The 14,061-nt window shown below is 44.1% G+C and overlaps 1 protein-coding gene across 4 annotated transcripts in view; it reads right to left on the bottom strand.

The window, feature by feature from the left end:
• TAOK3 (TAO kinase 3) overlaps positions 1 to 14,061 on the bottom strand; it is a 591,636-nt gene that overhangs the window by 312,089 nt on the left and 265,486 nt on the right. For all 4 annotated transcript variants that reach the window (XM_082255475.1, XM_082255477.1, XM_082255478.1 and 1 more), the window contains exon 14: positions 2,696 to 2,830. In XM_082255475.1, coding sequence (XP_082111601.1) covers positions 2,696 to 2,830 — 135 coding nt within the window. The remainder of the gene's footprint in view (positions 1 to 2,695; positions 2,831 to 14,061) is intronic.

Raw genomic sequence — 14,061 nt, 5'->3', positions numbered from 1 at the left:
ACTTTAATAATTCGCACCTGAATGGCTGAACGAAGTTGCACTGGACGGGACTTGGGATCACGCTGCAAACTGGCCTTGCACATATGTGAACTCAGTACAACTACACCACCAGGCCAGAGGCACAGAAAATAGGTGTAGTGTAGTGAAAAAGTATTTAAAAGTTGGTAACGGTGCATTCCTAATGTGAAGGCCATCAAAAAGCCAGGTACTCAGTCTACCTTTTAATATATTGGTAAAGCAAAACTGTAATATGGTGCTAGTGAGGCCTAACCAGACATTGCTTAAAGTAAATTAAAAAGAAAAAAATGTATATATATAGTATAGTATAGCTAGTCTGGTAAAAAAAAAAAAAGACACGTCCATCGAGTTCAACCAATAAATGTATTGCAGCTTAGCAAATCTCTAACAACGGTATCAGCTTTATAGCTATTTTCTGTAAACTACACAGCTCTCCTCCCCCCATGTAGTTAAGGAGAGGAAGAGGTGTCAAAATTGTATTGTTTCCCAAAACTCCTGAATGAACACCCATGTCAATAGTTTGGGGACACCACTAAATGAAGCCAAGACCCTACTGGGGATCCAACCACTCAAGTCATGTATTTGAAGAAAAGACCATAACATTCAACAAGCAACCCCCCTTACCACTGATTTCTCAAGTGTGCTCCTGCAAAGGTTATTTCCAGAAGCATTGGCCTACATGTGATACTTCAAAAGCAGCTCAATTTTAGTCAAATATATAGTTGGAGGTGAAATATTTGTATGAATTTTTACAATGAGTTGCATACTCTGGAAAGGATCCACTGCAATATGGTGTACAACTAATGAGAACCAAAAATGAATATTTCCCCTCAAACAGCTGCTAAAAATAAAATAGCTGGGAATATGAAATGTTCTGAAATATTAGGATAATCAGAGGGCAATGGCACTGTCATGGACCATAAATTGGATTTTCTATAGGTCCAACACAGCCTCAAATTTGGTACATAGAATAAGGATGTTTACATGCAACAGACGTTATGCAAATGTATGATGGGGCCACATAATACTAAAGGTATCCTCCTTGCTTCTTCACATGTGCAGTCTGAGATTGGATGACTCTCTATGCTAAAAATTTGGTCTTTTTACATGAGTAAGCATTTTTTTTCTAGCAGAACCCTGTAATTACCTTTCTGTCTTTAGATGTGTATGCACTGTGTGTTGCTCAACAGGGATTTCAGGGGATTAAAGAACAAGAAAAAATAGATTTTAAAAAATGGTTCCTCTGCTATGATGACCATGTTGTTATTGCAAAGAGCATCTTGTCAGATGAGGACTGAACACCACAAGTGCATGTTCATATGAACGTCTTTTCATGCATTATCAAACCCTGCCATGTACTCATCTATGGCATATGCCAGGCTTTGCAATATCCAGCAACATATCTAGAAATGGGATTTGTACTCTTGTACCAACCAGCATCACTGGATGTCGACAAAAATCTGGGTCTGCCCCTTATTCATAATTGTAGCATTGATAAGCACGGCAAGAAACCCTACTGAACAATTTTTGGTTTGATAAAAGGTTTCAGCCTTGCACTGCTAATGCATGTCCATAAAAGAGATTCCATACATTTTACACAATGCATATCTACCTAGATATAATGAATATATAGCCATACATACACATATGATGGCAAAGGGGTGTGACACAGCCCCCCCCCCCCTTTTTTTGTGTGCAAGGACACCCATCTATCGAGCTGGAAAAAAAAAAAAAAAAAAAAATCGGAGGATTCTGCATATTACAGATCTAGAAATACACGTTATAGGACTGCAACACAGCAGCTGACCCCTCGAATAAAGAACACAGCAAGGAGGAGAAATCCATTATTATTCTGTCTTCTCACAACACAAACATGTATGCCTTCGCTATAGGCTTCTCCATATACTAGACATACACCACCCGTCACCAGTCAGGGAGGGTCAAGAAAAAAAAAAAAAAAAAGAGAAAAAAAAAAAAAAAAAGCTCACCACCCATTAGTAAAAGAGGAAAAGCCATACATAGAGAGAAAGGTTTAATCGGAGGGCATTGATACACACAGGTGACATGAAGGGGAAAATAAAGGGGGGGAAAAAAAAAAGCACACAAAGAGATCCGTCTTTGAGAAGACATCTCCCTGCCCAGCTTGCTTTAATATTGCAGTATGACCACAAATCTGCCATTCCCACAATAGCTCTTTGTCAGATTACCCACAGATCTGTGTGTGTATATATACATATATATAGATAGATGTATATGTGATCGCCATCATCATCATCACACACACACACACACATATATATATATATATTATATATACACACACACACAATATCAAGGGAATTTTGTATTCCATGCACAGGGCTAGAATTCCTCCTTTGCAAGCCCTGGTTGCTATGCCAACAAACATTAAAACATGAACGACAGATAGGGGACGGGGGAGGGTAACCAAGAGATGCAAATCTCTTTTTATGGAGGGAGGGGTGATGGGGTTGAGGGTGCCAGGATGAGGTGAGGGGAAGGTGCAGCAGAAGACGATGGGGGGGTACTGGGAGGAGGAGGAGGAGGAAAGAAGAGGAAGAAGAGAGGGGGGGGAGGGAGGAGGAGAGGGGGGGGGGATGGGTGATGGCAATGTTGGGGGGTTGTAGAATAAAAATAAGGCTAAATATCGCTGACTTACCAAAGATGCTGATTTGATTGTAGCGAATCGCTCGCGGGTCCGGTAATGAAGTGCCTGACTTTGCACTGACTGGGTAGGCCGCAGCTCAGGCCTGGGATCCCTGTGGTCCGCCTCATCCCTTATGAATGCATGATCCTGCAGGAAGGGGTGAAAAGCAGGAGAAAGGAGTGTGGTGTGGCCCCGGCTGCTGCTTGTCTCTCAGCCCTCCGTCCGCGCCAGCACGGCTGTAGGAGATGCATAGTTTAACGTGATTCCCCCACCCTCCCTCCCCCCCGCTCTCTGCTCTCTCCCGCTGTCTCACTCCCCCCCTTCCTTCTCTCCGGTTCCCCCCACCCCCCTTCTTTTTTTTCTGCTGGCTACGGGCTTTTCTCCGTGAGCTGACGATGAATGGATGGATGGATGGACGAAGAAGCCGCCGCCGCCGCCGCCGCGCACAGCTCCCTCCTCTCCTTCTCTCAGTCCGTGCAGCTGGCAGCGGGTGAGGGGCAGGACGGTGATAGGAAGCCCAGGCAGCAGCGGCAGCCCATTGCAGCTGGAGCTCGGTGGCGGTGCTGGTGGTGGCGGCTGTGGCGGGGGTCAGCTGATCCTTTTAAAGAGATGCTTGTGTGGCTCCACGGCAGTAGCGGCGGCGGCAGCAGCAGCTTCCCCTATAGCTCGTCCACAATCCCATCCAGCCGGAGGAGGAGGCAGAGGAGGAGGGGACGGGGAGGGAATCTATGGAGATATATTTATTTATATCCCACACGTACACACACACACACACACACACTCTCTCACTCACTATATAACCCAGATATCACACCGGCTGCTGCAGCTTTCCCTACTCCACACAGCACACGGCTGGGGACGGGGGGAGAGCCGTATGTCGGTGCCTAGCATGCGGCTCCCCCCTTACACCCTCCTCCCACTACAGATACCGGAGGGGCCTCATTCACATCAACGCTGCTCCCTGTGTGCACAAGCGGGTGGCTCCTTTTGTCTTTTACATGCTCTATTTTTGGGGTTTGGTTGTGCAGTCTCCTCCCCCTCCTGGCTAGAACACGGCTATTTTTTTTCCCTTTAATCTGGGTGGCGGCGTAGTGCTACTGAGAGCGGGCCCGGCCCCTGGCCACCGCACACCAGTCTGGAGGATGCAGGAAGGATGCTGAGGAGGCTGAGGATAGAAGAGGCTGGAAGGATGCTGAGGAGGCTGAGGATAGAAGAGGCTGGGAGGATGCTGAGGATAGAGGAAGGATGCTGAGGAGGCTGGGAGGATGCTGAAGATAGAGGAAGGATGCTGAGGCTAGAGGAAGGATGCTGAGGCTAGAGGAAGGATGCTGAGGATAGAGGAAGGATGCTGAGGATAGAGGAAGGATGCTGAGGATAGAGGAAGGATGCTGAGGATAGAGGAAGGATGCTGAGGAGGCTGGGAGGATGCTGAAGATAGAGGAAGGATGCTGAGGAGGCTGGGAGGATGCTGAAGATAGAGGAAGGATGCTGAGGCTAGAGGAAGGGTGCTGAGGATAGAGGAAGGATGCTGAGGATAGAGGAAGGATGCTGAGGAGGCTGGGAGGATGCTGAGGAGGCTGGGAGGATGCTGAGGAGGCTGGGAGGATGCTGAAGATAGAGGAAGGATGCTGAGGCTAGAGGAAGGGTGCTGAGGCTAGAGGAAGGATGCTGAGGATAGAGGAAGGATGCTGAGGATAGAGGAAGGATGCTGAGGATAGAGGAAGGATGCTGAGGATAGAGGAAGGATGCTGAGGATAGAGGAAGGATGCTGAGGATAGAGGAAGGATGCTGAGGATAGAGGAAGGATGCTGAGGATAGAGGAAGGGTGCTGAGGATAGAGGAAGGGTGCTGAGGATAGAGGAAGGGTGCTGAGGATAGAGGAAGGGTGCTGAGGATAGAGGAAGGGTGCTGAGGCTAGAGGAAGGGTGCTGAGGCTAGAGGAAGGGTGCTGAGGCTAGAGGAAGGGTGCTGAGGCTAGAGGAAGGATGCTGAGGATAGAGGAAGGGTGCTGAGGATAGAGGAAGGGGGCTGAGGATAGAGGAAGGGTGCTGAGGATAGAGGAAGGATGCTGAGGATAGAGGAAGGATGCTGAGGATAGAGGAAGGATGCTGAGGCTAGAGGAAGGATGCTGAGGATAGAAGAGGCTAGAGGAAGGATGCCGAGGCTAGAGGAAGGATGCCGAGGCTAGAGGAAGGATGCCGAGGCTAGAGGAAGGATGCCGAGGCTAGAGGAAGGATGCCGAGGCTAGAGGAAGGATGCTGAGGCTAGAAGAGGCTAGAGGAAGGATGCTGAGGCTAGAGGAAGGATGCTGAGGCTAGAGGAAGGATGCTGAGGCTAGAGGAAGGATGCTGAGGCTAGAGGAAGGATGCTGAGGCTAGAGGAAGGATGCTGAGGCTAGAGGAAGGATGCTGAGGCTAGAGGAAGGATGCTGAGGCTAGAGGAAGGATGCTGAGGCTAGAGGAAGGATGCTGAGGCTAGAGGAAGGATGCTGAGGCTAGAGGAAGGATGCTGAGGATGGAGGAAGGATGCTGAGGATGGAGGAAGGATGCTGAGGATAGAGGAAGGATGCTGAGGATAGAGGAAGGATGCTGAGGATAGAGGAAGGATGCTGAGGATAGAGGAGGCTGGAAGGATGCTGAGGATAGAAGAGGCTGGAAGGATGCTGAGGATAGAAGAGGCTGGAAGGATGCTGAGGATAGAGGAAGGATGGAGGATGCTGAGGATAGAAGAGGCTGGGAGGATGCTGAGGATAGAAGAAGGATGCTGAGGATAGAGGAAGGATGCTGAGGATAGAGGAAGGATGCTGAGGATAGAGGAAGGATGCTGAGGATAGAGGAAGGATGCTGAGGATAGAGGAAGGATGCTGAGGATAGAGGAAGGATGCTGAGGATAGAGGAAGGATGCTGAGGATAGAGGAAGGATGCTGAGGATAGAGGAAGGATGCTGAGGCTAGAGGAAGGATGCTGAGGATAGAAGAGGCTAGAGGAAGGATGCTGAGGATAGAAGAGGCTAGAGGAAGGGTGCTGAGGCTAGAAGAGGCTAGAGGAAGGGTGCTGAGGCTAGAAGAGGCTAGAGGAAGGGTGCTGAGGCTAGAGGAAGGGTGCTGAGGCTAGAGGAAGGGTGCTGAGGCTAGAGGAAGGGTGCTGAGGCTAGAGGAAGGGTGCTGAGGCTAGAGGAAGGGTGCTGAGGCTAGAGGAAGGGTGCTGAGGCTAGAGGAAGGGTGCTGAGGCTAGAGGAAGGGTGCTGAGGCTAGAGGAAGGGTGCTGAGGCTAGAGGAAGGGTGCTGAGGCTAGAGGAAGGATGCTGAGGATAGAGGAAGGATGCTGAGGCTAGAGGAAGGATGCTGAGGCTAGAGGAAGGATGCTGGGGCTAGAGGAAGGATGCTGGGGCTAGAGGAAGGATGCTGAGGCTAGAGGAAGGATGCTGAGGCTAGAGGAAGGATGCTGAGGATAGAGGAAGGATGCTGAGGCTAGAGGAAGGGTGCTGAGGCTAGAGGAAGGGTGCTGAGGCTAGAGGAAGGGTGCTGAGGCTAGAGGAAGGATGCTGAGGCTAGAGGAAGGATGCTGAGGCTAGAGGAAGGATGCTGAGGCTAGAGGAAGGATGCTGAGGCTAGAGGAAGGATGCTGAGGCTAGAGGAAGGATGCTGAGGCTAGAGGAAGGATGCGGAGGATAGAGGAAGGATGCGGAGGATAGAGGAAGGATGCGGAGGATAGAGGAAGGATGCTGAGGATAGAGGAAGGATGCTGAGGATAGAGGAAGGATGCTGAGGATAGAGGAAGGGTGCTGAGGCTAGAGGAAGGGTGCTGAGGCTAGAGGAAGGGTGCTGAGGCTAGAGGAAGGGTGCTGAGGCTAGAGGAAGGGTGCCAAGGCTAGAGGAAGGATGCCGAGGCTAGAGGAAGGATGCCGAGGCTAGAGGAAGGATGCTGAGTCCGTGGCTCCTCCACAGCCCGCTCACACTTCTAGCAGTTTCCAGCCTCACACACTCTTTTTTTTTTTTTTACATTTTTAAAGAGGCAATGCAGCCATGGAAATCTATGACAACATTTGCACAGCTGTCAGGAAGTAAGGGAACACCAACAACCTACCCCCAACAATATGGCGCCCCTCCATATTACCACTTGTAGGTGGCAGAATCTAATGGAGGCTCTGTCCAGTGATGGCAGAGGAGGGCAGACATTGTCCTCATCACAATCTGCAGAGTGATCATAATAATCTGCATTTTGGGTGGGGGTGGGGGTAGATTGGGAATGAAAGCCCTTTTTTTTTTTTTTTTTTTTTTTTTTTTTTAGGAATGGAAGATTGATAAGGCAATAATCTACAAATCTGCATTAATCGCTACAGAGTAGGCCCCAAAATGAAACATGCTTCCTGATTGGTTGCCAGGCAATGACCAATTGCTCAGTTTTTTTTTTTAAATATTATATTAATAAAGGGAATGGTTGTATTCTTTATTTTGAAGATCACAAGTGCAATATTGGCTAAAAGTGTCTGTTATTCCATCTTAAAGTGGAACTAAACCCTACTAATCTTGACAGCCAAGGAAGCTTGCCTCTGTTTGATCTGCAGATGCCATGGTGATGCACATGTGATCAGTTATGACACCAGACCTTTGAAGGGTTGGCAGCTCTGTTTAGAACACAAGCACTGCGGAAGAGTTGTCATTCATAGCATGCATTGAACATTAGGCTGGCCTTACATTATACAATTTTCTTATTCAAATTCCTTTAGGTTTAACTTCAACCATGTAGTGCAAGGGCCTGCCTGAGTGCATACAGATTGAAAGTGCTTAGGTTTGACCTCATGACTTTGGTAAGTCTAAAGAAAAAATATACAATGTATGGCCAGCCTAACAGTTTTGAGATTAATGTGCTTAGTTCCACTTACACTCCTTTTATTGTTACTAAAGTTCCCCACACAGTTTATTGCAGAACTAAACCCTTTTATCTCTAACACCCAAGGAAGCTGCCATCTTAGCCTGTTTGATTGGCAGTTGCCCTGGTGCTGCACATGTGATCAGGTATGACATAAGCCATTTGAGGGCTTGACAGTTTAGCTAAGAGCACATGCAACTGTGAGAGTTATTAAAGCGGAAATAAAACTCATTGATTTAACAGGGTTTTTTTGTTTTGTTTTTTAAGTTCCATTTCCAGCATGTTGGGATTGCTAATTGTCACATTTTCTTTTTTTTTCTCAACCAAACTGTCCAACCATCAAATGACTAGTCTCATAACTGATCACATGTGCAGCATCGTGGCAGTTGTAGATCAAATACAAACTATGATGGCAGCTTCCGTGGCTGAAAAGGATAGGAGGGTTTAGTTCTGCTTTAATCACAATATGCCTTGAATCAATGATTTTAGTTCTGCTTTAATAGCTTCCAAAGACAGGATCATTCAAGACAAGCCTCAAGTGACAACAATTGTCACAGGTGTCAGTGTGTTTATGTCAAATCTCAACTGAACAATGGCTAGAGTCCTAGCTGGTTACATGTACAGAAAGAACCATTGCAGCTCCTGATGTAAATAGAGGTTAAGGCCAGCCATACAGAGTGAATTTCTTTCCTACTACCACAGGCTGCAGGAAAAAAAATGTGTTTAATTCCCCATCAACACGGACAGTGTTAATGCAGGAATTCCTCCTGCCTGGCCATAGTCTTCTCCCAGCGGAGGAAGCCATTCCTGTAGTGAGAAGACATTGATTGTTGATAATGGCATTAGCAGCCACCAGCGATAACTACAAAATAATCTGGCAGGCTGGTTGTACCCAAATTGATCGATTAGCCTGCCCATTAACAGTTCGAATCTCGGGCAGTTCCTGCTGAACATGCAAAGATTTAAACCATGTATGGCCAGCATTTGTTAGCCCCGTATTCAGCTGTAAAACACAGGGAGATGTAAAGCAGGTACACAGAAATCGAATTTCGGCCAGTTCAACAGAAACTGGCCAAGTTGCGATCTGTGTGTGATCCTTGTTCGACAAAAGACGATCGTTATATCGGCTTCTGTGAAACAGTCCTGCTGGAAAAGCTTAATCGATCAGCAATCTGCAGTCAATGGCTGCCGTGCTAATCAGTGTATTCTGAGAGCAGAGGAGTCCCGACAGTCAGAATGAAGATTCCTGTATCCAACTCATTTGTACAGAAGCAGGAATCTGTTTTTTTGCTTCATTCCGCACGCTGGTTGAATGGGAAAAAAAGTGCATACCCTGCTTTAACGTCAAATAGTCCAAACTTTTTAAAGCTAATCATATGTACTACAATCTGATTGTAAAGACTTCTTCACATCTATCCAACTCTACTCAACTATGGTGCTGGTGTCAGAGATATTCTGTCTATTCAAGGTGGAGAGGGGCAAGTAACGGAATTGCCAGGAGTGTGTGGATATCGCATCTAAAGGGCATTTAAACCTTCTTATTTTTAAGAGGTGAATATAGTCTGGTGAGTAAGCATTGCAAGTTAGAGGAGGCACAATATTGCTTCATGTTTTTCACTTTACTGGAAAGAGCCGTAGCACTGAACTACACAAAGTATCACTTTTTATATGGAATTACTTTTACCTTGGATACATATGAACTTTTAAATGTGTTTTTTGTTTTATTTGCAGAGTGACACTATTAGCATTTTTTTTTTAAATGTGTTTGCACCAATATTTGAAGCATATTAATGGGGTATAATTATCTGATTATAGAAGCCAAATTAGGTTATAGCTTGCACTTTAATTTATTTGCATTTTTTTACACCAATAGTAAGGTTTTATTGGAAATTCCAAAGGTTTATAAATAAAGTTGTCACTTTTATACCCATTTTCAATTGTGGGGTAATATTTTTGCACAGAAGCACCAATTAGTAGCTCTGCTGTTTACTTTTACAAAATATTCTTGTCCAGGGGAGTACATCCTGAAGCAGCAGCTAGGGTCATTCACTAGTATTTCAATATATAGACAGTAGCGAGGGTGTTCTTTCTGGTATTTATCTCAACTATGGGCCCGCCTTATTGGCATAACATTAAATGGATCAATTAAAAAAAAATGAAAGAGGAGACTGGTACAGGTAAGGCCAGCATTCGAGTTCAAGTCAAAGCTTAGCCAGCTCTAAAGTTCTAAAAGTATAGTTCTAAAAACTCCAGAAATGGCAGATCACGGAACTGTGGGAAGGGGACTGTAATGGTGTCCCTTAGCAAAGTCTTACATGCTGTAGCACAGAATTGGGGCAAGGAAACTTTCAGAATACAGACCTGTGGGGGTAGGGTTTAACCTGGCCTGAATTTTACTGGCCTGGCTGAATATGTTGTCAGTCCTAATATTAGGAAATAGATCAGAAGACTGGTAATTTTTCCAGAAAAAGGTGGCAACTCAACCTGTGAAGAACACGCTAAATGTAAAACACACCACTATACTCATGCCAGGATCCAACTCTCTTGGTATCTGGAAGCTAACATACCTGGTTTAAGCTCTGGGCTTGTCATTCTTTTACTGACTACACTACTTAGTGATTCATGGCTCTGGATCATTGTCCTGGCATCAGGTATGCATAGGTTGTTCCACATCAGTGAATCCTAAACAATGCAGGAAGGATAAGGATGACCGCTGCAACGCTTGCAGCAGCATTTCCTTAATTCTTCATCAGACAGTTTTTTATAGGATCGTATATTTAAGAGTGATATTTTTAAATTTAACTTCCTATCCACTAATCCTACAGAAAGAAACGATCAGGACTAATTTTAAAGTAACCTTTGGTCCAAATCATTTACGAATACAAAATGAGACCAAAGAACAAAGTTGATTTTAGTACACCTATAGGGGGACATGGGTGTGAATATTAGTAGTTTGTTTTAGTACACCTATAGGGGGACATGGGTGTGAATATTAGTAGCTTGTTTACATTGAAAGTTCTTTTATTTGAGGATTTTTGCACATGAGTACATGCATCTGTACATGTACACTGTAGCCAATTTGGTACCCGAGAGGCCCTAGTGCTTTATACAGCCACCCATAAACAAGAATGAGCGAAAGTGGCCATACAAAGCTACACACAGTTAAAGTGGTGTATGTTCACAGACATAATGTCCCAAATACACATTACGTCTGTGAGTATGCACCACTTTACAGCCACCTTCACGCATTCATGTTTATGGGTGCCTGTTTTGTATGTTTGTTATAACTGTAGTTATACACAAAACTGTGGCTCAAACCCTTCTATTCAAAATGTAAATTCAAATACAGGTATTACCAGGTGTCTGCCTGTGTCTGTGCAGGCTTTATAGCATGCAGTGTTTCTATTAGTGCGTTTGGACAGGGCCTATAGTGGGTTACCCATTATAGTGGGTCCTCGCACATGCACAGAGGGAATTCTGCAGACTACAAACACTGACACAGGTAAGGCCTCTGTACTACTTTTAGTCAGGAAGGGGGGTTACATTATTTTACAAATACAGTTCTACATTTAAGGATGGACATAAAAAGGAATATGCAGCTGTGGAACAAGAGCACATGTAACCTGGAGAGTATCAGCCCTGATAAAATGGAAGTGTACCGCGGCAACCAACCAGCAATCAACTTCCATTACTCTGACTCCTCCAATTCAAAGAAAAGTATGCAAAATGCAGTATTCCAGATTTTACCTATCATTGTTCCTTGGAGTGTCTCAGAGACTAGAGGCATCCCAACAGACAGAAGTAAAAGATCCTTTTTTTTAATTATTTTTGAATTCTGTTTAATTATACTATAACTAATGCCTTTAGTAGCTTGTAAATTTTCATGCATTTTTAATATTGTTTTATTAGTCTTTTTTTTTTTTTTAATGCACAGCAGAAGTGTGTTTATTATTTTTTTTTTTTACATTTTTACTTACTTAAATGTTTTTTAACATATAAAAGAGACAAGCAAAAGAAATTGAAAAAAAAATTAAAATAACCACAGTGAACCCCATGTTGATGACAATGATATGCTGTTCACAGTGTAAGTCCATGCCTTGTCTTTCCCCAAGACATCGGACAATAATTTTCAGTAATGCCTAATGGAATGTTTTTCAATCTCCTCATCTATGCTTATGAAGTGGAAAATCTTAAACAAATTCCAAATCGAACCCACTACCCACCACTCCAAGCAAATGTTTTTGCTGGTGACATCTTGCTTTAGCAGCTGTCCAAATTTTTTTTACTGAATAGAAAAATCAGTTTGCTCAATATTTTCTACGTTGTTGCACACACAATTTTTTTTCATGTATGCTTTAAACAAAACAGATAGAGTCTGTCAAATCTTCATAGTCTAAGGTTAGACTAAAGCTGGCCACAGACGGGTCAAAAGTCATCAGGATCCATCGACTCAGTTCTGTACAACCGGCCTGAAGTTTTTTCGCCCTATCACTACTGGTGGCTATAGTTATTGCAGTGATCATTGTATTCTGTTGGTGGTGAAGGCTCCCTGCTGGCAGAACACAAGAGTGCTAGGGGAGGAATTCCTTAATCAACATTGACTGTGTTGATGGGAGTATTCCAGCAATTTTCTTTCTTTCAACCAACGATTGAAGGAAAGAAAACCACATAATGTATGGCCGGCCTAAATCTTGTAAAGCTCATTGCAAAGCCTATACAGAATGCTATACCTAGCAATTATTAAAAGGGTTCAGAAAAAAAAAAATGATAGAGAGCATAATTATCCATTTTCTTTTAATAATCTGTTATTTGTTACAACAGAAAAAGGTGTACTCACTGAGTAGTATTCTAACCAGAGTATCCAAAATTAATCAAATGTATTTGGGTAGCCCAGAGTTAGGTAAATTAGACTTTATATAAATGAAGACCAGGATACAGAAAAATCTTTAGGAAGACAAATCAGTGGAGAGGTTGAGGCCTTAATTTGGAAAATAGGATTATTATTTTTTGCATAGTAAAATAGTGGACTGGGTTTGAGTTCTATTGACTCAGGAGGGGGAACACTCCTCACCCGGGTCAGGGTACAAATTTGAGAAGAGGGAATTACTGTTTTTTTTTTTTTTTTTTTTTTTTTTAGTATTCATGTCAAAGTTATTTATATCATGCCAAAGTACTTTAATACAGTAAGGGCTTGTTTACACTGGCCAAGTACTAAACAGTGCATTTTAACGTGCGTGTGTCTGCCAGGTTTTGGCTGCAGTGAGCCTCAGTAAGGAAGGGGGAGAATTACTTTTTTTGTTAAGTTTATTTTAAGTCCACAAAGTGACGCTTCTATCATGTTTCTGCACAGTAGCATTTTGAGTTGCACTGTGCGGTGACATGTGGTACCTACCTGTTTGCTATGATAAAATTCTCAATGTCTGCATTATACCACAGCTCACTGGCTATATTGCAATACAAAGAAGACACATAAAAAACAATTGTTTTCTATGTGCCCTAGCAGTGACTGGCATTTAACTAGAGTTAAAAAATTCCAGCAACAGCGCTATGTGTAAACGAGCCCTAAAATACCAAAAACTAAAACACCCTTCAGGTCTTTATGATATATCTTAAAAATGTCAGTATTTAGTATACTCAATCATGCTTCTCTTATTTATTTTTATTTAGCTGAACCCACATTTTTTGCAAATTTTAGAAACAAAATGTCCAAAAAAAAATCAATGTACACAATTTTCCTTTCCCTTTCTAAGGCTCGGTTCAGACATCTGTGATGGCAGACATCGCATGTGATTCGGAGCGCACTGCTCTGAAAATCACATGCGATGTTTGTGTGATGCGAATTCAGCCATACAGATAGTATGGCTGAATTTGCATCTGATTCGGCACAAACACGCATAGGACTCTATTTGGCGTCCACAGCAGAATCAGATTGCATGGTGGTTCACACCTATGCAATCCGATTTATGTCCGAATGTCAGATCGCACTGCAATATGTGAACTGATCTGGGGGTGTCATTAACTTTGAACTTACACCCCCAGCGATCCGCATATGGCAGTGTGAACTGCCTGTGCTGGGAATGCGATGCGGTAGATTCTTAGGGTTCCCGCATCACAGAAGTGTGAACCAGGACTTAAAGCTAAACTCCAGCCTTATATTCATCTTTGCAATTATATGGGTTCCTACCCTTTACTGAAATATCTTACTCTAATCTTACGGAGTTTCTCACAATGTGCATTATTAGAAGCTGCAGCAAGTCAGATAGGTTTGGGGGGGGGTGACTAGCAGCCTCTCCCAGAACACACTGACCAGTGCTTGTAGCCAATGATCTGATGCTGGCTTTCCAGGATGCTTGTTTGACAGAAGCCGTGGGGCCGGCTTCTGACAGTCAAGGAGCTGTACTCACAGGCCAAACGTTGCCTGGTTACAGACGAACTGACCGTTTTCTGACTATTTTGGCCCGTGTGTACCCAGCTTTAAAATGCCAGACTGAAATCCACCCATCAATG

The sequence above is a fragment of the Pelophylax lessonae genome, assembly GCF_965119305.1.
Source record: "Pelophylax lessonae genome assembly, chromosome: 1".
NCBI classification, from domain to species: Eukaryota; Metazoa; Chordata; class Amphibia; order Anura; family Ranidae; genus Pelophylax; species Pelophylax lessonae.
This window is presented reverse-complemented; position numbering and strand designations above follow the sequence as displayed.